Source organism: Eretmochelys imbricata, chromosome 20 (assembly GCF_965152235.1).
Source record: "Eretmochelys imbricata isolate rEreImb1 chromosome 20, rEreImb1.hap1, whole genome shotgun sequence".
NCBI lineage: Eukaryota > Metazoa > Chordata > Testudines > Cheloniidae > Eretmochelys > Eretmochelys imbricata.
Window position 1 is genome coordinate 4,166,021 of NC_135591.1, and position 22,498 is coordinate 4,188,518.

Below are 22,498 nucleotides of genomic sequence, written 5' to 3' on the forward strand. Positions count from 1 at the left end.
CAACGGAGGCAGGTTGCTGGGCAGTTTGGCTCAGTGCTCTGCAGGGCTGCTGCCCTGGCTACGGCAGAGCCAGGCGCACACACGAATTGCATTGCAGAATGCTGCCTGGAGGAGGCGCTGGTTCTGGGAATGCCACTCCAGCTCCGCCTTGCTCTGTGTTCAGGGGAACTCCAGGTTCAGGAGGGAGGACAGCCCGGGCGGAGGGTGGGTAGGAAGCCACGCCAGGCCCCCCCCAGATTTGTTACACAGCTCTTTTTCCACGCCATGGCCGGCCGTGTCACACAGCCCTCCCCATCCCACGGAGCAGGGATGAGTGCATTGCTTTGAGGCACCAGCCCCTCCTTTCCTTGACTCTGATCTGGGGCCAAACCGCTCGGACGGGGCCCATCACCCCATGGGGGGCCCGGCCACCCCCAGGGCCAGCGGTTCCATCTCCGCCCGCCTTAGCGGCTCACAAACTGCAGGTTGATGTCCTTCTCGGGCACCAGGAGGGTGCGGGTCATGGGCCTGACCGGGCCCCCCTCTGGCTCCGGCTTCACCTCAAAGTGCATCAGAATCTGCCAGGAGAGAGGGGGGCAGATTAGCACCAGCTGTTCCAAGGCTGGCGGGAGGGGAGGGGAGTATGCAGTCGGCCCAGGAGGAGTGCACGGGGGTGGGGGGAGAGGGAGCAATTGGCTTGGTAGGAATACAGTGCGGGGGGGGGGGGGGAAGGGGCTATGGGCCTGGTTCCCATGCAGTGGGGGAGGGGGCTATGGGCCTGGTAGGAATGCAGTGTGGGAAGGGCGTATGGGGCTGGTACCAATGCAATGAGGGGGACTATGGGGCTGGTACTGATGCAGTGGGAGAGGGGGACTATGGGGCTGGTAGGAAATGCAGTGGGGGAAGGGCCTATGGGAGTGGTACCAATGCAATGAGGGGGGCTATGGGGCTGGTACTTATGCAGTGAGGGGGACTATGGGGCTGGTACCGATGCAGTGGGTGGGGGGAGGCAATGGGGCTGGTACCGATGCAGTGGGAGAGGGGGGCAATGGGGCTGGTATCGATGCAATGAGGGGGACTATGGGGCTGGTATCGATGCAATGAGGGGGGCTATGGGGCTGGTACTGATGCAGTGGGAGAGGGGGACTATGGGGCTGGCACCAATGTGGTGGGAGAGGGGGGCTATGGCCTGGTAGGAATGCAGTGGGGGAAGGGCCTATGGGGCTGGTACCAATGCAATGAGGAGGACTATGGGGCTGGTACTGATGCAATGAGGGGGGCTATGGGGCTGGTACCGATGCAGTGGGAGAGGGGGGCAATGGGGCTGGTACCGATGCAGTGGGAGATGGGGGCAATGGGGCTGGTACCGATGCAATGAGGGGGGCTATGGGGCTGGTACCGATGCAGTTTAACAGGAATTAGGAGGCCCCGCCCCGGCCCCAGGAGCCATGTTTTGCCACCGCGACGCTCAGGGACGGCTCGGCCCCGGCACTCACCCGGGCCAGGGCCAGGTGCACCTCCAGCTCCGCGATGCGCCTCCCGATGCAGCTGCGCTTGCCGAAGCCGAAGGGGACGGAGGCGAAGGGGTGGTGCGTGGCGTCCTTCTGCAGCCAGCGCTCCGGCTTGAAGCAGTCGGGCTCGGGGAAGAAGCGGGCGTCCCGGGAGGTGGCGTAGTGGCAGAGTGTGATCAGGGTCTGCGAGGGGGGAGCAGAGAGGAAGAGGCTGCAGGGTGAGACGTGGGCACTGTGGGCACCATGCCACGTGAGCGGGGTGCGGGAGGAGACACCCCCACCCCAAGGAGAAATCCCCTCAGCTACAAACTGTCTCCCGCTAAGGCAGCTCGGGGGTGGCAAGTCACAGCTGGGGAGGAGATGTCCCCGCTTCCAGGTCAGCCCCCTCACTCCCTCCCCACCCCGTTAGCCAGGCAGTCAGTTCCACTCACCTTCCTGGGGATGAGATATTCTCCCACTTGGATGTCTCGGTCGGAGATGACACGGGCATTGCTGGGGATCACCGGGTACAACCTGCCGGGGGAGAAGGGGACACGGCCGGAGGTGAGTCACAGGAGCCGTGATCCAGCCTCACGCTGCAGCTGACCGGCTGCGGGTTCAAGCCCCGCACCCGGCCTTGGGCTCATTCCCAGCAGGGGAACGGCTGGGCAGCTGCTCTGTCCCCACTCCAGGCACTAGCCTCCCAGCTCTGGGGGCTGAGCTCCAGGAGGGACGGATGAACTCGGGGATCCCACCACCCCAGGCAGCCTGCAAGCTCCCAGCAGATGCACCATGTCCTTCCACAGCCCCTGGGCGAGAAAGCAGAGCCAGCCCTGGTTGACCCGCCTCCTAGCGGCGCTCACCTCAGCGCTTCCTTCACCACCGCCTTCAGCAGGGGCATCTGGGCCACGTCTGCGGCCGACGGGATGGCGCCGCCGTCCATCACCCCAGTGATCTGCTCGTGCAGCGCTGCCTGCACCCGGGGGTGACGGGACAGCTCATACAGGCTCCAGGACAGGGTGCTGGAGATCTGCAGGGGCAGAGGAGCAAGAGAGGGTTAGGAAGAGGCTGGATCCCTGCCATCGGTGCTGGAGGGAAAACGGGGCGTCCCCAGCTGGGATCCATCTATGCTCTGGGCGCCGGAATCACTTCCACGCAGCCGCCATGGCCCCCCAGCCCAGTTCCCCAGGGATTCAATCCCCGAGGATAAGCAGAACTCCTAGCAACAGAGCTGCCTTTGCCTTCCAGCCATGACTGCCCCGAGCCCTCGAGCCAGACACTCCCGCGGCGCTTACTGTGTCCACCCCGGCCAGCAGCAGCTCGGTCACGTTGCCATAGATGGATTTCATGGAGAGCTTCTCCTGGGCAAGGTAGTAAGTGAGGTATTTGCCTTCCACCGTCTCCCCCCGTGAGACTTTCTCTGCCACCTCGGTCATTCGCTTGTCGATGTGGCCCTTAGCTGGAAGAGAACGGACACAGGTCAGCCCCACAGCCTGGGCTTGAGAGTTTCTCCCCACTTCTCTGGCTTTCCAACAGAACCAATGCTAGACCAGGCTTCTTCGGAGGAGCTCAAGGGATTCTGGTGCCCAAAGCCCACCAAAATTGAATGGTGGGCCTCTAATTTCCTTTTGAAAGTCCCTAAGTCTTAATTGCCCCCGGTTCAACCGCGGTTTATCAGTGGCGGTGTTAATTCCAGTTTAATTGCTAATGCTAAAGCTAATACCCTGAGCAATGATTGATTCGCTCCGGGGCGTGGAATCTCTTTGCAGTTGCCTCCCGATCTTTGCTCCAGATCTACAGCCCGGATTCCTGCCCCAGGGGAAATGAGGCTGAAGTTCGGGCAGGGAGTTGGGCATGGGCACGCACACACCCACCCAAGCAGCCAACCCAGGCTGCCTGGGCCCAGCAGCGCTCACCAAAAGCGAACATGTAGTCCCAAGACTCGCAGAAGATCTTCCAGGGCTTGGGGAAGATGTGGTGGAGGAACTTGGGCATGGCCATGGTGAGCAGGGTCATGACGAACATGCGGTTGATGGAGCGGATGAAGGTCTCGGTCTCCTTGGGCACCTCAGGCTCCAGGCAGCCGATGCGGGATTCGAAGAGCACCGAGGAGATGCCTAAGGAAACGAACCCGGAGAGAGTCAGAGACATGAGGCCCCCGGGGGGGGGGGGGGCGGAGTTTCTGGGGCTGGGGGGGGGGTGTGTCTCAGGCCGATCCGTCTCCGATCTCTGAGCAGAATGTGCCCCTCCGTTCCCAGGGGCCCCAGCCCCGCCCCCACCCTAGGCACTGCCCCAGACATGCACCTTCCAGGCCGAATTTGTAGAACTCGCCCGCCACGTCCTGGACCACGTGCTGCCCATGGCGGCTCTGCTGGTGCTGCAGCCGGCGGATGAGGTCACTGACCACGCCGTTCAGGGTCCCCGTGTGCGACTCCACCTCCTTGGGCTTCAGCATGTGTTTGCCAAGGGTGCTGCGGATCTTCTGCCACTCCTCGCCTTCCCTGGTAGGGCCAGAGAGACCCGGTTACCCCCCCAGGAAAGCAGGGTTCAAGGGCCAGCCTGCCCACGCCACCCCTGGGCTAATCTCTGCCGTGGACGGCTAAGGGGAGCCGACATCTCGCCGCCTCTTAGACACAGCGCCCCCCTCAGGCAGGGCTGAGGCGCACTTCCTGGGTCATGGGATGGGGGGAGGGGGGAAGCCGGCTCTGACGCAGTGTACCCGCTAGTCAGTTCCCACGGTGGTCAAGCCAGCAGCAAGCCCACCTGCAGGGGCCCTGCGGTGCTGGGAAAGCGGCTCCCATGGCTAGCCCACGGGCCTGCACACCCTCTGCCAGTTACTCAGCCCCGCTGATGAGAAACCCGGGAGCCTGAGTCACACCGCTGACTCACGGCCCAACACAATCCTCTCGCCTGACTCACGCCTCTGCAGGGGCTTGCGCAAAGCCTTAGCTCTTGGGAGATGTGCTTCTGGGCCAGGACCTGCCGGGCCCTGCGGAGACAGCATCAGGCCGCAGGGATGGGGGAGCCTGGAGGGAGCCGGATCCCACTTAGCACAGAGCCACCGAGGGAAGAGTCAGCAAGTGCGCTGGACGGATCCCCCAGGAGAGGGGGTGACCCCCACAGTCTCCCCATTTGGGGCTCTTTTTTGGCTCCTTTTCCGCCTGGCACCGGTAGGCGAGCGGCAGGCAGAGAGACATCTGAGTTTCTGCTAAGCCCCGCTTCGTTTGGTTCCCGCACCCCTCCCTCGCCTCCGCTCTTGTCTGACACCCACAATGGGAGCTCTCTGGTTTGCTTCTTCTCTGTACGGCACCGGGTCCAGGAGTGGGGCTCCTAGGTACTACCCAGAACCCAAATAGTTGAGGGGGGAAATTTTCAGGGAGTCAGGTGACTGTCAATGGGATTTGAGCCCCTAACTCCCTTGGGCAAAATCCAAGCCTTAAAAAATCAGTGTGTTTTGCAGCGGATCATGGCGTTGCCTGGTGTCTCCAGGACCCGGTGGGTCCTAGGATGTTTCCTGCGGCCCCGGCCCGACCCAGCGTGGCCCCCACGCCCACGTCGGAGGGTGGCAGAGTAGCCGACTTACGCAGTGAGCAGCCCGTACGCATGGCCGCGGCACGCCCGGTAGTCCTTCCAGGAGGACAGGTCGGAGCGGATGGGGTGTTTGCCCTCTTGTCTCATCACCTCTTGGATCAGGCTGGGCTCCGCGACGTGGACGGTCAAGATAGGCCCAAAGCTGGCTTTCCACACCGGCCCGTACTTGGCTTTCCCTTCGATCTAGGAGGGAAGAGGAGACAATTCGTCAAGCAAGCCCCGAGCCTTCGCTGGGCTCTTGTCACCAGCTGGGCCAGGCTGAACTGGTTAGAACCAGGCTGTCCTCGCTGGGTGGTTACAGGTCAGCAACGAGAACATGTGGGCGCTTTAAGGGCAGGGTGGACAGAGCCATGAGACAATGGTGCATTATAGGGATCTATTCCCCTGCCATCCGCAGCCTATACACCCAGCTCCATCCTGCACCCCCTCCTGCTATCCTCCAGGATGGATCATTCCCTGGCTGCTGGCCGCCACAAACTGCAACTGACTCCAATGAAACCCTTGTGTTTCACCGCAGCTCGACCTGGGGAAGCCGGGCTTCCAGGGATCGGGACCTTACAGGAACGTCTGGGCAGACGTTGTCAGAAATCGAGCTCGGAGAGGGTCAGTGATCTGCCGGCTAGACTCTGCCCTGCAGGAGCCCCCGTTATTCAGAGCTCTCCTTCCCCTCCAGCCTCAGCCACGAGACTCCACTGGGGATTCGTTCCCCTGAGCCCGCAAGGAAGAGAGAGAAAGTCGAGAGGGAAACGATGCCTCATTTGCTTGGAATGCAATCAGGGCTCGATGCAGTCAGCGCATGTAATCGAGGATATTTAGTTTCTCCATCCAGGAAGGGGGTTGTGTTACATGGGGTTAAAAACACCAAATCCTAGTTCCCATACAGGCAGGTTTTATTGCTATCTGTCCAACTTCCTCATGCTATGCACCATGAGACCGTTGGGCAAACCAAGAGCGGCCGCGAAACCAGCCTGCTCTTGTCTGTTTAAATATCTGGATTTGCAAATACGCCGCGCGAGGTTCAAAGGCAGCTGGAACACCTGCATAGTACTTAATCAGTGCTCTGCTGAAGCCAGTCTCTCCATTCTGACCCTCTGTTTTCCACTCCTTTATTGGAAAATTTAGCTTTCGGGCTGAGGCATACATGGATTTTGCTGCATCTTACTGCACAAAATCCCACTCCCAGCCCCTTTGGGGTTATGAGCTGGGGTGAGGGGAAGACTAAATAGCTTTAGGCTTTAAAAGAAATGGGTTTTGCACGTAGATAACTCAAAGACCGCAGCTTTCACGTGTACCATTCGGCAGATGGCTCATCCCCAGGGGGGAATGTTCATTTAGCTAAGTTTGGAAGTGGGGTTAAAAAGGAGCCGCAGTGCACGCAGGGAGCCGTTCGATTACCAGTACTTTTTAAAACCCGTAGATATCTGCACGCAAGTTTGCAGAGCCACACAAGCAGGAGACGTGCGGTCGCAAAGAGGCGAAAGAACGCAATGATTTGGTTTGTTCGTTTAAAAATTATTCCCAAAGTGGGGCGTATTCACAATTTTGGGGAACTTTATGAACGAATCCCAAGAAAGCACTGATTTCTATAGGGAGTTTACTCAGACGGTATGGGACTGAATAGCACAAATTCTCTCCGTGAATAAAGTTTACCCAATGGTATTTCCCCCCATTTTTGTTTTCTTTCCTTTCATATAAAAAAAAGAGTTAAATACAAAACAAAAACAACCTCCTCCAACACCAACAATGTAAAACACACACGGGTCAGAAAATTGATATGACGGATCTCAAGGTTAGCCCTGCTATATTGCACATCCTGTGGGTCTTTTAAAAAAAAACAGAAAATAAAGTTTGCATAACTTATGCAGCCGAACTAGCAATATGCGATACAATGCTCCCCTTTATGTATCAAAGCCACTATTAAAGGGTGCCATTAATTTACGCTGCAAATGAAATTCACTGTTTCCGCAGCCCAGTGACTAAGAGTTGTGTGGCCCAGAATCAATGTCAATTTACAGAGGGTTAGACTAACGAGTGAATGTGTTGATTACTGGTAAACCTATGTTACGTCAATCGATTTTTGCAAGCCTGTGGGGACACATATGGGGTAAAGCCCGAGTTCATGTACACCTTAATTTGTAAAAAGAAAAGGAGTACTTGTGGCACCTTAGAGACTAACAAATTTATTTGAGCATAAGCTTTCGTGAGCTACAGCCCACTTCATCGGATGCTCAAATAAATTTTAGTCTCTAAGGTGCCACAAGTCCTCCTTTTCTTTTTGCGAATACAGACTAACATGGCTGCTACTCTGAAACCTTAATCTGTGTACACCTCTGTACACCTATTGTTTCCCTCACTGCAAGTCACACATTGAAATGACATAGAGAAGTAACCAAAAATACAACTGTACATATTTATGGGGACTGCCACCTTTGAATGTCCTGACTCTCACGTTTTTAGGCTGGGATTTATAAACAGGGCTTGAATTTCAATGAATTTTGAGCCTCCAACTCCCATTGACTTAGTTGAAAACCCTGGCTAGAACTTTTTTTTATTAAATGTCCAGCAGTTTCTGTTGTGGCAGTGACGGGAAATTCTTCAGTGGAAGCTTTGATCCAGACCCTTTGGGAAACCTGGTCCTAAATCCTATGACGATGTTCACTAAAGACAGGATCTATTTAAAGCTCAGTAATTCCACGCACCCCATACATTGGTAGACCCTTTATAGTACAAGACCAACTAGTCTGATGCAGAAAGTAAGAGGTTGTGTGCCGAGCAGCAAGGTGGGAAAGTAGCCACGGAGGCAAGCTCCTTACCTGTAGCTCATGCAGCCTGGCCAGCCCTCTTTTGCAGAAGAGATCCGTGAAGAAGCCCAGTGCGCTGGGTCCTGGCATGTCCTCCAGGGTCTTGTGGGTCTTGGTCACTCTGGCTGGTGCCTTGAAGCCGAGCTCAGCCCAGATCTCTGGGAAGCCCCTGGAGAGCAGGGAAGCCCTGCTGGCCAGCTTGAGGGTCTGAGGCATCCTGGCTCAGGGCAGCTGGAAAGTGGATGGAGGAAGAAAGCAGAGGAGCAGATGAAGTCCTGGAGCATCTTTCTGGCTTTATTTATAATGGGACACATGGAGCCAGGGAGGCCACGCCCCCTGCATCCTCGTTACCAAACCCCGCCCTCCCTTACCTGCGTCAGCGTTCTCTTCGTTTGCATAGGAGTCCCGGCTGCCCAATCAGAACGCGGGGTGGGCTCGGCTGGGAAAAGGGGGTGCCGGAAGCAAGCCATGTGCTCGCCACGTGGGTTTCCGGCGAAGGGGCAGATGCTTCTGAACGGGAGGGGGGGAAAGATGGGCCCCGGGATGGTAAGGGAGGGCAGAGAGTGGGTATCTGGAGGTGGGTAACGCAGGAGGGGAGAGATGGGCAGGGGAGTTAGGTACCTGGGGGGCAGAGAGGGGTACCTGGGGTAATAGTTACCTGGGGGGGGCAAAGAGGGGTACCTGGGGTAATAGATACTTGGGGGGGCAGAGAGGGGTACCTGGGGTAATAGGTACCTGGAGGGCAGAGAGGGGTACCTGGAGTAATAGGTACTTGGGGGGAAGTGGAGGGTACCTGGGGTAATAGTTACCTAGGGGGGCAAAGAGGGGTACCTGGGGTAATAGCTACATCAAGGAGTGTTATGGGCATCTGGGGGAGAGGGCAAAGATGGGTACATGGGTACATACAGGGGGTGAGAGATGGGCTCCTGGAGAGAAGGGAGATAGGCAGAGATGGGCACCCTAGGTGGGGAGGAGAGATGGGCACGGAGGGAGACGGGGCATATGGTGTGGGGAGGGGGAGATGGGCCATTGGCACCGGGACCGCTAGGGAAGAGTAAATTTTTAACAGTGAGAGAAGGTAATGATTGGAACCATTTACCCAGGGTCGTGGTGGATTCTCCATCACGGACAATTTTTTTCAGTCAATACCAGATGTTTTTTCTAAAAGATCCGCCCTAGGAATTATTCAGGGGGCAGGTCTCTGGCCCGTCGTATCCAGGGGGTCAGACGAGATGATCGCACCAGGCCTTGGAATTTAGGAATCTATGAATGAAAGCGAACAGGACGCAGGGGCGGGGCAAGCGGGTGACGCGCAAAGCAGCAAGCTCCAGGGCGGCTGCAAGGCTGGGGGTTAAAAGGCAGAGGGAGAGGCCGATTCATTCACTCTGGTTCAGTGACTGGGATGGGGGGGGGCTGCTTTCATAACAGGGCAGAGGGAAAAGTTTCCCCCGTCCAAGGGCTCAGACCAGTGAACCGAGCACATGAATGAGCTCAAGGCACAAACAGGGGCGGGAGTGTTTTACCTTTGTTACAGATGTGTCGCTCCGCTCCCCGGGCTCCATGGGGAAGGAAGAGAGCAGCAGCTCCTGCAACAAGGAGCTGCACCCCACAAAAAAAGTGTGTACAAAATGGGGGGGGGGGTCTGCCCCAAGGTAGGGGAGTCACTTCTTTCACTCCATTTCCCACAGAGGCTGACCGGGTGCCTGAACGGCCGTGCGTCTGTGTGTGTATGCCTGCATGCATGTGCGTGTGTGCTCGTGTACTTTCCCAAGGTGCACTTCGGAAGCGGGGCTGCTCCGTAGACTGGAAGCTGTCTGGGGTAGAAAGCATCTTTTTTCCCCCTGTGTCTGTTGTACAGCGCCTGACACAACGGGGTCCTGGTCCATGAATGAGGCACCAGGGGTTCAGTCCTACAGAGCTCAGGAACGGTCCCAGCCAGCTGAGGATACCTGCCACTGTGACTTATTCAAAGGCCGAGGGGACGGCCTGTTGGAAAAGGAGGCTTGATCCCTTTCTTGTTCTGTGCCAGCAGCAGATCGACATTTCCCCATGGCTCCAGCTGCTGTTCCACTGTCGGGAAGTGAGGAGAGTTGGATAAATAAGAACGAGGATGATATGAAAACTCAGGAATGCACACGCCTCCTTTAGATCTCAGGAAACAAGAGAGCAGGATGCCCGGGGCTGGGATGGGTTGTTGCTTGATCCTGGATCGGCGCCCTTCAGCAATAACATGACCATCACAATCAGAGGGGATGAGGCCCATGGTGAGGACTCATCTCACCACATTATTAGAGCCCGGGGGTGGGGGGGCTGAGGTCTGGCGCAGCATCTGCAATGCCAGCATGGGCAAGGCCTGCATGTGAGCGCAGAGAAGCAGGTGTGCCAAGCGTACTTGATGTTGAAAGAGCTAATCCGACAGAGTGAGACCTGGCTGCTGCTTTGATAGCTTCACTTCCAGGGCTTTGCCCTGTTGGGAGCAGCAACTGGCTATGCCAATGTAAAAACCAGCTGTGCCAACCAGCCTGCTACTTAACTCTGTGCCACCCCTTTGCCATCAGGCTCTTCCCTTCACAGCATGACGGGCACCGACGTTGGGCATGACCCGTTGGACAGGGAGCCCAGGGCAGAGATCACACCTAGCCGCTGTGCAAATGAGTTGAAGTAAGAGAGCTCAGCTTGTCTTTATATCCAGTTGCGTTCTGGGCATGTCAGGTAGTGACGACAGCAACGGCTGGCGCATGAATGGCAGAGGAAGCTGGTGTGCGAGAAATTGCTACTCAGGGAAGACATCAGGTCGCAGCTTGTCCGTCTATTCCCCCATCCCCAGCCAGGGCGGGAGCAATGGGCTCGTCTGGGTTTTCTCCTCTCTATGATGGCAGAACCTACAGGCCCCAACAGAGATCAGGGCCTTGTGGTTCTGGGTGCCGAACAAACGGCTAAAGAGACAGTCCCTTCCCTCTCAGTCGGAATAGGAAAGTCGGGCAAAGGGAAGTAGGCACAGAGAGGAAACGGGGGTCGGTCAAGTGGCAGAGCTGGGAAGACAAACTGCCTCTCTGGCTGCCCAGTCTTGTGCCCGCGGCCACTAGACCATATTGCCATTACAGTCCAAGCCCCTCTTCCCCTGGGAGGCCCTTACATCAGCTGGTGGGTAGCAGCTGACTCCGAGTTCCGCCCCCTGACTCCAAGTTGCCTGTCCAAAAGCAGGGGTGGCAAGAGCAGCAGTTCTGGGCACTGTGTACCCCATTCCTTTCATGGGGGGGAAGTGGGAAAACCAGTCTCCTCTCTTACACCACGCCTGAGGAGGAGCCCGCCTGTGCACAGCGGCAGGGGGCCAGATCCAGTCGCACAGGGAACAAATCAACGGGAACTCTGTTGACGTCCTCTGGGCTTTGCCCATTTGAGAGCAGAATCCAGCCCCGAACAGGCTGTCAAGGAGACCCGAGGGTATTTGGGCACCCTACGATCCATGCAGCCGTGAGTAATCCAGCGCCGTGAGTAACTGCAGATCATGCAGCGCTAGGAGGTCATGACTTGAGTTTGCCAGCTGTGTTTCTCCAGATGTTCCATTTCCCCCCTCCCCACCGGAAGCAAAAGGAAAGCTTGAAAACCTGATCCAAGGGCAACTGATGCCTGCCTGAGGGCTTGTCTACACGTGAAAGTTTACAACAGCATAGCTTCAGTGTAGACACTACCTATGCCAACAGAAGGGGTTCTCCCTTTGGCCTAGGTAATCCACCTCCCCGAGAGGTGATAGCTAGGTCACTGGAAGAATTCTTCCATCAACCTAGCGCTGTCTTCACAGGGACTTAGGTCGATTTAACTACACCACTCAGGAGTGTGGATTTTTCACACCCGAGTGACGTGGTAATGCCGAACTAATTTTCTAGTGTAGACCAGGCTCCACAAACCAGCACCTCTTGCTTGCCTGAGTCTGCAGAGAGCCTGAAACAATGGCTCCAGGAAGCGTGAATTGCCTCACTCGTCTTAATGCTGAAACCCACCTCCATGAAGAGGGGTACAGCCACAGCTTGGGGGCAGGGCTGTGAGGGACTCCATGAAGGAGATGGCTAGGGCCCCAGAGTGCCTTAATTTGACCCTGACAGCAGGACCTTGCCCAAGGGCAATTGGGACCAAAGCAATAACTGCAGAAAGACCAATAAAAGTCACTCCTGTTTCTGCTTCTCCGTGGCATGGTGAAAGAGTCAAGAGCTCAGGTTGCTGTTGGACAGCCAGTTCGAGCGGGAAAGCACATTGTCTCGGGGCCGGACTAGTAAGACTTCAGGGCAGCCGGCAGTCTTTCAGCTCTGCAAACAACAAAACCAGCATTGTGGATTTAAACGGAAAAGCATCCACCTGGTGAGGATCCAGTGCTCTGGGCCCCAATTCTCCGCTGGTGGAGTCGTTTCCATCAGTGCAAGGTGGGGGGGGATACCATGGCTTGTCCAACGGGAACAGCTATTGTGCTTTACATTCACACCTCCCTTAATCCGAGTCCACTTTCCAGTGTAGACACTGCTAAACCAGAATGAGAAAAACTCACCCCACTTTTGCACGGGTGTAAGAGCTGCCCAAGCTACAGTGGAGAATCTGGCCTTTTGTAACAGGCTGCAGGCTTCGTTACATGGCCAGCGATGTTGGGGGCCCAACTTGACAGCCATTGGCCTGATTTCCCAAAGGGTTAATTCCCCCACTCCAACAACTTGCCCCTTCCCACAGCGCTGACTTAGTGGCCAACCACCCCACCCCACCAAGCCCCCAAACGCCAACAGCGACAACCTGCCAGCGCGCTGGCCACGCTGCGTGGCTCTCCACGTGTATGTCGTCTCCACTCTGAGCCGGGCCCATCTCTCTTCAAGGCTGCAGTCCCCTTCCACTTCCCCATTCAAAGCCGGGAAAATGCATCTGAAACCATGACCCAGGGCGAGCAGCCCACGGCCACTTGACATGAAGAGGCGCGGGGAGCCGTGCTGAGGCCAGGCAGCGAGTCCTTCTTACCGCACCGGCATTCTCCCCAGGCACAACAGAAAGCATTTCTACTTGATGGTCCATTACTGGTGCTCTCAGTCAGAGCCCACTCCGTTCCCTGCCTTCCATTAAGGGACATTTCTTAACTTCTACCCTTTCGGGTGCGCTGGGGAGTTTGCAGCTGGCTTGCTGGCAGCACAGCTCCAGAGACCCTTGCTCTGCTCCTTAGCAGTGCAGCCTCTATTGGCAGCCCCCCGGCATCTCTCTGGGGCCAGGACCCCGCAAACCAGGTGCTGGGTTGCTTCTCAGCCAGGCGCCTGATGCAAGGGGCGGTGGCCCAGGGGTGCAGCCCACTGGGACCACATTCGGGAAGCGCCAGGCCAGGCAGAGCCAACCGGAGACACTTCCCTCTCGTGGCTACGCTCCGTGACCTTCCAAGCTGCAATCAGTGACTGCCCCTTTCACTGGGCAGCTGATAATTCCCCCCCTACCCCTTCCAGAGCAAAGGCCCCTCATCCTAGCCCCAGAAGATCTGCATGGGCTTAAGCGCTTCCAGGCCATGGTTTTCCCTGCATGAGGCAACAGCTCGCTCAGTTTCTGTATTTATCAGGCTGATTGTTGGAAGGCTCCTGGCTGGGAAGTTCCAGGCTCCACCCCCGACCCACCCTGCCTGGCCCACCTTCCCGGCCAGATCCTTGGGAATTACCCAACTTGCAACACAGGAAGCTACGCTCATTGCGCAGGCAAAACAATGGAATTCACCCCCTTAGGGACTGCAACCCAGCCCTCCTCCCCCCAAACAGGGTCCTGCAGCCCATGGCTGGAGAGACCAAAGCTGCAGCCATGGCGGGAGTCAGTGCCTAGCAACCAGGACTGGCATGATGCTCCAGGGCAGGCAAAAGGGGAGACGGGATCAGCCAGCAGGGAGGTGAAGCACAGACAGACTGGACAAAGTACTGGTTCTGGGGAGGGGAAGGAGAAAGAAGTAGCCGGTACCACCCTTCGGGCATGCATGGGGAAGATCCACAATACAAGAGTTGGATTGTTACAAGGTTTAATGGCCCTTTAAAAGCAGGTGAGCTCAGCCCCACCCAGGCTGCGTTATCCCACCCGGGTGATGGACCAGGACCTGCAGCTGGGTCAGCTAGCCAGGATCACTCCCTAGTAGCCTGGGGAATGGGACCTCCGACTCCACCAGCGTGGGCAAACGTAGGGGGCGGCTCTCTGAGGAAGACCTCAGGGAAGACCCGCTTGCTGGACCCTTTGTGGAACTGTGTTGTTTTAAGCCTGTGTGGGTAGGGTGTACATCTGACCTGCACCAGTGAGGGGGACAGTTAGAAAACCCCAGGAGTGTGGAGACTGAGGCCAGGTCACAGGTTCAGCTGGTGGTAATAGCAGGGCCTAGGCTGAGGGCAGGAGGCACCCGTGCTAGGGGCTGTACACACATAACAAAGACAGTCCTTGCCCCAAAGAGCCTCATCTGAGCAAGAGGAAGCCTAAGTGGGCTTCTCCATCTCCACAGCTGTTGGCTGTGCTAGGATCCCCTGGTGGATTAAGCTCATGTCCCCACCCCGTTTCTCATAGAAACTGTCCCTCCGGCAGCCCCCTGGCAGGGGGCAGGAGACACCCGCATGGCTCCCCACAGTCTCACCTGGCAGGAGACTAAAGCCAGCAAATCACCATTAGCACTCGCCCAGGATGGTTCCCCTCGCCCACTGGCTGGGCTGGAGGGGAGATGCCCAGAGGGAGTCCTGGCTGGGAACAGACAGGGCAGCCGCACCGCATCAGGTGGTTCAAGGAGCAGCCAGGTTGCAGGACGGGAACAGGGTGAGCCCGCAGGGTTGACACCTAGTGCCACTTCCAAGCCCCTCTTTACCACTAGATCCCTGGCAGGAGCCGGGACACCATCCAACCGCCCCACAGCGACCCACAGAGAGTCCGGCCGGGACTGTGAGCTCAAGCTTTATTCAGAAATCGAGTGTGAGTGAAGCTGCAGCCCGCCCCTGACTGGCAGAGTCTCAGAGGTAAAAGCAACGGTGCCAGGAGCTCATGGGCACCAGCAGGCAGAGCCCAAGGGGATGCTTGGGACACTCCTTATGCGTTTCTCGTTAGGAGAGGAGCCAGCTTCTCCGTATTCAAGACATCAAGGGCTCCCGTGAGCTTCATGCTCCAGGCCAAGCAATCAGCCCGTCTGCCCCAACAGCACCAGGGGAGGGGGAAGAGGTCTCCCTGGAACGCTGCACGGCACGGTCCATGATGATTTGTCTCTCGGGTCCACAGTCACGTGTCTGGAGCCCCCTGGAACTGCTCTGTGCCTGGAACCCCCTGCAGGGCTTCGTCCTCGATGCGCCGGAAGACAGCAGGGAAGGTCTTGCCACTGTTCCGTTGGACCTTCTTTCCCTCCTCGGTGGAGGTGCCCAGACGCCCCACGATGGGATCGCTGCCCTGTTGGAGAAAGGGCCGTTACCGCGTGAGCTGCCGACCGGCCAATGCCTCCCCTTCCCCATCGGCCTGGCTCGTCTCCAGCATAACGGGCACGCAGACCGGCAGCCCCCTGTCCCTGCAGGGAAATTAGACCCAAGCAGGCATCAAACCATGTGAGCCAACGGCAACCAGCCCTGCTTGGCTCTGTGTTGGGGACAGCTGGTCCATCCACCAGCCAAGCGGCAACAGGGGAAGCTGGCTGGGTCCTGAAATCCAGCGTCTCCTACTCAAGTCCATCGCTGGGGGCTCCCTAGCAACAGGACAGATGCGGGGGGGGGTGGCTCCCTAGCAACAGCACACACCCTCCCCTCAACTCAACCATGCAATAAGCAGCCAGCGTGCGAACGTGAAAAAGAGAGAAGAGGTTTTGGTGTGGGACCAGGTTTCACTTTCCAGTTTCTGTGGGCTTCTTGGAAACCCCAGGACAAGGGAAGAAACTTTTGCAGACTGAGTCAGCCCAGGATGGGTGCAAGGCCCCCGGGTAGTGCAAACATTCCCCTTTCGGGCTCCTTCCCCTCCCAGCACCCGCTACTTTCGCGCTTACCAAGTCCTCCAAGGGCACCCGGACAAAGAGCGGGTGCCCACTGAAGTGCCCAACCATCCACTCGTGCATCTCTTCCACATCAGTGATGGTATACACCAGGCCCTGCGCAAGAGGGAGGGAGTAGCCTGAGGATCCACGTAGCTGGGACCAGCCCATCAAAGAGAGTGGAGGGGCCACTGGATACCTATGCAGGGACACCTATGGCCCCATCCCAGCCATGCGGCAGTAAAACCCAAGAACCCAAACGGCTCATGCCATAGAAGGAAACTTTCCGCAACTACCAAAACCTCAGGGCCCCGGACGGGAAGGAGGGTAATCTCTGTACAGAGCAGCTTGTGGTCAAGGGACTTTCTCCCTAACTATTAGAGGTGCCAACTCTAATTAGCCAAGGCAATTATGCTCTCCGCCTCTGCTCCCGCCCCCCCCCCCCCCCGGTTGCCAATTTTGGTGGGACATATTCCTGGATGTTTCATCATACGACATCATCTTCACTTAAAGATCCATCTTTCATTTCTAGAGACTCCAGGACAATCATCGAGGTTTGGCAACCATAGCCCTGCCCCCGGGGTCTGCACCATGGGGAGATGTTAGCGTATTTGCCTGTTACTCACGCAGCCGGGCTGGGTGGGGCCCACGCCTATTCATCGCCCCAGTTTGATCTGCTGGTTATGAACCCACAGTGACGGCACAGGGAGGAGCAGACGGGTTGCCTGAGGCAGCTAAGTCATGAACGGGCAGGTGGGAGCTGTGCGGGCAATGGGCTCACTCTGCCAACAGGAAGCCCTCCCAGCACAGCTCTGCAGGAAGCAGGGCAAAGGCCAACCCCTCCGTGCTGGGACCCATGCAGTAAGTGGGGCTTACTCACCATGCCCTTGGGGCACTGCTGGGTTTGACCTACAGACTCTGTTGGTTGAGGACAGAATGTTCCTGCCTGCTGAGCCGTGGCTAAGTCCCCAGCCAGAGAGGCTTCCCCTAACCAGAGATCCCACGAAAGCCTCTGCCCGCCCCCCGGCCAGTGACCGATCTCAACTCACCCCGATGCGCAGGACGTAGGCGTATTCGGCCAGCAGCGTAGAGCTGATGATCCGCCACTTGTGCTTAGTCTTCTTGAAGTGCGGATCCGGGAAGAGGAAGAACATCTTGGCCAGCTGCAAACATAGGGGGCAAGCCCGGGAGTGTGGAGATGGTGAGCCCTACAAGTCTCCGTAGCCAGCAGCGCCAACGCCTCCTCGCCCCACTGAGATCACCATGGCCATGGATGCATTCTCTGGCTGACCAGCCCCATCCTCCTGGGACCGTTAACCCTATCAGTACTATCCCTCCCCAGGCAGGAGGGGTGTTACTATAGCTATGGGAACAGCCCCCAGCCAGCATCAGTGTCTCCAGGACCAATTTGGGAGAAGGGTTTTTCCCACTGAGTTACAGCTTGTTTAAAGCACATTCAGGGTTGGGGTTTCCTCTTTTCAAGTGGGAAACTAAAGAGCCTTTCGTTCAAGAGCGACTTTCCTTCAAATGGGAATAGACGAAGGGGTGCCCAGACACCACGGTGATGGGGCTCTTACTGAAGCTTATAGATCATCTTCCCAGGATTTGAGAGGTGGGGAGTGAGGGCTGCATGCTCCCCAAGGATGGCAAGGATTGAAAGCGGGAGGTTATATGACTGCCTGGGACATCAGTGGCGGAGCCCCAAGGCCCCTGGCACCTCACCTGCCCCTTGTGGAAGAAGTTGGGCAGGTGCTTCATGGCATTGCTGCGGACACAGGCGATGTTCTGGTACTGCCCGGGATGGGATGCTCTCAGAGACTGGATCCGGTCGCGGACGTAATCCGAGACCTTCACTCGAATCTCCAGGCCCAGCATTAAGGTGTTGGGGAAGAGGGGAGACAACTCGACTGTAAAAGATAAAAGAGGAACTACCATCTGCTCTCAGAGCCGGAGAATCCCAGACAGAGGCAACTGTTCAGAACAATAAACCCCAGAGCGGCTACCTGCCTCCCAAGACGGGAGCTAGGGTATCAGACAGGTCATTCCCACTTGCCTGGGGAGAGGCAGCAGCAGCAGCCTGGGGCTGAGAGCAACAACTTGCCACCTTTCAGGATTGCAACCCTTGCTCATCACAGCATGTTAAACTTAACCAGAGCAGCACAGTTATGGATACAGCAGCTTCTGCGCCACAGAATCTATAGGGACACCAGGGTGAGACAGCCCATGTCACCAGCTCTCCTTGATCCACACGACCGACAGTGCAACCGGTTTCCGATTTCCCGCATCGGGTCTGGGCTCTGCGCAGAACAAACCAAGGAGCTAGTTCCACTGGTAAGTCAGCGCTAGACCTCAGCTAAGCATGCATAGTTCCACACCACGTACTCTGGGATACGTAGCTGTCAACAGAGAGAGACGTACCCGAGATGTGAAGTCAGGCATGGACCCGAATCTGGAGAAGGAAGAGGCTTCACGGAGCAAACCCGCACTCCTCTCAGGACTGTCCCTCCAAGGCAGCCTTGACCACACCTGCCCACCTAGAACCTGCTGCGTCCAGACCGACGGAAAAGCATCCCTGGGAACTTACCCAACAAGCCCCCATAACCGCAGCCAATATCAGCAAATTCAACTTGCGCCGCTGGCTTCACTCTCTCCTCGGAGTCCTTCGGGTCATCGTGACGGTCATCTTTGGTCAACGGGGCGAAGAACTCAGGATAGTGCTCAGCCCAGTTCATTTCCTCAGGTTTTGTGGGACTAAAAGAGAGGAACAGGGACAAAGCTGGATTAAAAGAGAGAATAGGAAAGCAGCTATTCGATTAGTGGGGAGGTTTAAGCTGTGCAATAACTTCCCAATGGGCTAAAAATATGTCCTGCTTGGACCATTTCAAGCTGGACAAACACCGAAAGATTTCAGGGACCAATCCTGCCCCCGGGGAATGAATCAGGTGGAGCTAATCTAACTGGGCGTTAAATGGTGTTTCTCCACCCAACTGTCCCAATTCCTCTCTGACTTGTGAGCTCTTTGGGCAGGAACTATCTCTTTCCCTGCAACCTAACACCACATCAAAGAGGAGCTTCAGGAAGTAACAAATCTACAGTGTTTTCTTAAACACTCTGAAAGATGTATGTAAATATACTAACACATGGACATCACCAGCAACCTCTTAGGAGTCCTCCCAAGTAAGCTTTAAATGCATGTTGTTGGAACAAGAGAGTCAATAAAGCCATGTCAAGTCAACACTTGGAAAGCTTTGCCCTAGAAGCAAATATTGCTTTTATGGGCAAAACTGCCCTTTTGCTGATAGAGCTTGTTTCAACCTCCCCGAGCAAGACAAGCCATACCGATAAAAGCAGGATTTTGTCTGTCTAACGACATTCAGGCTTTTACTGGACTGTCGGTCATGAATCACAGCTCCTCACACCCCTTAACAGACACACTGTGCTGGCACAAGCTTGGGTCGGGTAAACCTAGCCTCAGGGTAACCTTTTAAACACATGCTAGCCTAGGTGCAACTTCAGCTCCACCAGCGAGTACCTGACGGGAACATTCCCTGTCTACGCAGATTTATAAAAAGTCAGCTAACGCATTCTTGCACATCCTAGTCCAGACAAACCCAGCTGGGTTACGCCACTTGCACTCTGGCAAACACTTCATGCCGGCTGGAAGACGCATGGATTTGCAAGGTTTCAGAGTAGCAGCCGTGTTAATCTGTATTCGCAAAAATAAAAGGAGGACTTGTATCTGATGAAGTGAGCTGTAGCTCATGAAAGCTTATGCTCAAATAAACTGGTTAGTCTCTAAGGTGCCACAAGTCCTCCTTTTCTTTTTATGGATTTGGAAGCAGCTCATCTCTTCTCTCCCATTTAATATTTATTTTGGTCCCTTTGGGAGCTGGGACAGAAAGATTAGTTCCCCAGGGTTGGGGGGTGCTGCTTGGATACACAAAGGGTTCAAGGTGAGGGGGTTCTCCCCTGGCTCCGGGGATCTCTCATGGGGGTGGGGGGCGGGAATCACGAGGGCTCCTACAGAGGAAGAGAGTTCAGGACGCCCGCCTCAGGATGAGGAAGGGTAAGATCAGGGGCTTCCCCCAGGGCACAGTGAATACAGGATCAGGGGACCCCAAAATGGGAAGGGGGAGCACGATGAATGGGGCTCCCCAGGGCATATAGGGTTCAGTGGGGCAGGAGATCGGGGGCTCCCGGGATGGGGGTGAGGGCTCAACGTATGGGGGTTAAGGGACTTGGGAGGCTCCCCAGGGCATATGGGGTTCAATGGGGCAAGAGGTCAGGGGGCTCCCAGGATGCGGGGGCGGGCTCGATGTATGGGGCTCAGGTGGCTTGGGGGGCTCCCCAGGGCATATGGGGCTCAATGGGGCAGGAGGTCAGGGGGCTCCCAGGATGCGGGGGAGGGCTCGATGTATGTGGGTCAGGTGTCTTGGGGGGCTCCCCAGGGCATATGGGGCTCAATGGGGCGGGAGGTCAGGGGGCCCCCGGGATGGGGGCGAGGGCTCGATGGATGGGGGTCAGGGGGCTTGGGGGTCTCAGGACCTCCCCCCCACTCACTAGCGCAGCGTGTGGTCCGCCAGGGGGTTGGAGTGAGCCCGCTGCCGGTAGAAGCGCTTCTGGGGCGGGGCCCCCGCCATGGCGCCGCCGGGACCCCGCGCCGGGCCCGCGACCCACGTGGAGCCGGCGCGGCCACAGCTGGAGTCGCGGGAACTAAACGTCACAGGAAACGCGCCAGCACCAGCGCGCGCGCGCCAGCTTTAAAGGGCCCGGCCCAGCCTCGCCCCCGCCCAGCTAGGCCTTGGCCACGCGGGCCGGTGTCACCTGACGTCTCCCCCGCCCCGCCCACTGACCCCCCCAACCCCGCCCCTCTGAGCCCCAGCCCCGCCCACTGAACCCCCAACCCCCATCCTACTGACCCCCAGCCTCCACCCCAGCCCCGCCCACTGACCCCTCCACTGAGCCCCCCAACCTCCATTCCACTGACCCCCAGCCCTACCCCACTGACCCCCACACTGAGCCCCCCAACCTCCATCCCACTGACCCCGCAGCCCCACCCCAGCCCCACCCACTGACCCCAACCCCCATCCTACTGACCCCCAGCCCCCCCCCACTGATCCCCCCAACCCCCATCCTACTGACCCCCAGCCCCACCCCACTGAGCCCCCCAACCTCCATCCCACTGACCCTCCAACCTCCATCCTACTGACCTCCAACTGCCAGCCCCACTGACTCCCAGCCCAAATCATTGATCCACCGACCCTCATCCTACTGACCCCAAACCCAGTGAGCCCCCTGACTCTTGAATCACTTGATGGTGACGTGTTCTGTTCATTCCCTCTGGGGCACCTGGCACTGGCTACTGTCAGAAGACAGGATACTGGGTTAGATGGACCTTTGGTTGGACCCAGTATGGCGGTTCTACACTTTAACGTGCCTTGTGTGGTCGCGGCGGGTGTAGCTACACAAGGGGTGCACTGTCTACACTGGCACTTTTTGCTGTGCTCGGGGGGAGGGTGTTTTTTCACACCCCTGACACAGAAAGTTGTCACGCTGTAACTTGCCGGTGTGGACAAACCCGTAGCTGCAGCTCCACCGAAGGTAGCAACGGAGGAAGCTGTAGATTCAAGAAGGTACATGTGTTTTTATCACCATGTCATCTGCTCCATCTGGCTACCACTGGCGAAGCTGCACGAGCTGGTGAATCACAGCTACAGAATTTGCTCATGCAGACAACCAGGGCTGGAGCTTAGTTACAGATCAGATCTGACCATGGGCAGCTTGGATGTGGCCTAGGTCTGGGAACCAGCCCACAGAGGGGTGAGAAACAGAGATATACAATGAGAGTAAAAGAGGAAGAGATGCAATTAAAAGGAACGTCCCCTCCCCACACACACACACACACACAAACACAGACACACACATCTTCCCACTGGTTGACACATGGGATGTGGCCAGGACATTACTGGAAACCAATCCATAGGGGGAATTTTGGGCTTGAAGATAATTATGAGTCATGCCCCTTGGGCTTTTGGCTGTTCACATCTTTTCAAATTAATGAGCAATTAGCAAAATGCCTAAGAATTTGGAGGAAATGGGGGATTTGGGTAGGATTTTGCAAAGGACAAAGGCTGCCGGCTCCTGCCTTGCCTCGTTTTTGATAGCTCTTTGTATGGCCTGGATCCCTTTCCTCACACCTGAAAGCGCTTTACAAACAATTAATGAAGCAAACCTCACAGCTTCCCCTGGCAAAATTGAGGCCCAGAGATGGGAGCTCACACAGTGAGGAAGTGGCAGAGCCAACAATGAACCAGGACAGCGCTGCCAGGGAGAACTGATTGATTTGTGTCCTCACTCTGTCACTCACTGCCCGAGCCCAGATGTGCCATATACCTGGCAGACAATCTCGAAAGCAGCTTTATTTAATTCTTTTTAAATAACCAGGATCTGACAGAGCTCATTTCTGCCCTCTGAGGCTCTGAAAAGCAACCTGCTGAGTGTCTCTTGGTGTGTCAGAGGGACACGAATACACATTGGGGTTGGTGCACACCACTGTACTGGGAATCCAGGCAGGAGGAATTGCGTAGTCTGCATGGTTCTGCGCTGGACGTTTCATCCTGAAATGGCACGTTCCGTACCACCCTGGCTCCAAAGTTAAT

The 22,498-nt window shown here is 56.8% G+C and overlaps 2 protein-coding genes across 2 annotated transcripts; both read right to left on the bottom strand.

The window, feature by feature from the left end:
- Positions 1–443: 443 nt before the first annotated feature.
- CYP27B1 (cytochrome P450 family 27 subfamily B member 1) lies at positions 444–8,077 on the bottom strand. Its single transcript, XM_077838784.1, has 9 exons — positions 7,874–8,077; positions 5,053–5,243; positions 3,774–3,970; positions 3,386–3,586; positions 2,765–2,928; positions 2,333–2,499; positions 1,922–2,003; positions 1,476–1,673; positions 444–557 (listed from the first exon to the last, which is right to left on the bottom strand). Exons 1-9 carry the CDS (start codon positions 8,075–8,077, stop codon positions 444–446), a joined length of 1,518 nt encoding a protein of 505 aa, XP_077694910.1.
- Positions 8,078–14,775: 6,698 nt separating this feature from the next.
- On the bottom strand, positions 14,776–20,542 carry METTL1 (methyltransferase 1, tRNA methylguanosine). Its single transcript, XM_077838455.1, has 6 exons — positions 20,400–20,542; positions 18,424–18,590; positions 17,562–17,746; positions 16,889–17,002; positions 15,855–15,956; positions 14,776–15,271 (listed from the first exon to the last, which is right to left on the bottom strand). Exons 1-6 carry the CDS (start codon positions 20,477–20,479, stop codon positions 15,107–15,109), a joined length of 813 nt encoding a protein of 270 aa, XP_077694581.1. The 5' UTR covers positions 20,480–20,542; the 3' UTR covers positions 14,776–15,106.
- Positions 20,543–22,498: the final 1,956 nt, after the last annotated feature.

Excerpts from the sequence above, each read along its gene's own strand:
- METTL1 (XM_077838455.1), bottom strand. The coding sequence starts at position 20,479 with ATGGCGGGGGCCCCGCCCCAGAAGCGCTTCTACCGGCAGCGGGCTCAC. Across the intron at positions 18,591-20,399 it reads GCGGACCACACGCTGCGCTA|TCCCACAAAACCTGAGGAAA; the intron begins GTGAGTGGGGGG and ends CCTCTCTTTTAG. Across the intron at positions 15,957-16,888 it reads CCTACGTCCTGCGCATCGGG|GGCCTGGTGTATACCATCAC; the intron begins GTGAGTTGAGAT and ends CCTCTTGCGCAG.
- CYP27B1 (XM_077838784.1), bottom strand. The coding sequence starts at position 8,077 with ATGCCTCAGACCCTCAAGCTGGCCAGCAGGGCTTCCCTGCTCTCCAGG. Across the intron at positions 5,244-7,873 it reads CCAGGCTGCATGAGCTACAG|ATCGAAGGGAAAGCCAAGTA; the intron begins GTAAGGAGCTTG and ends CTTCCCTCCTAG. Across the intron at positions 3,971-5,052 it reads GCGTACGGGCTGCTCACTGC|GGAAGGCGAGGAGTGGCAGA; the intron begins GTAAGTCGGCTA and ends TGGCCCTACCAG.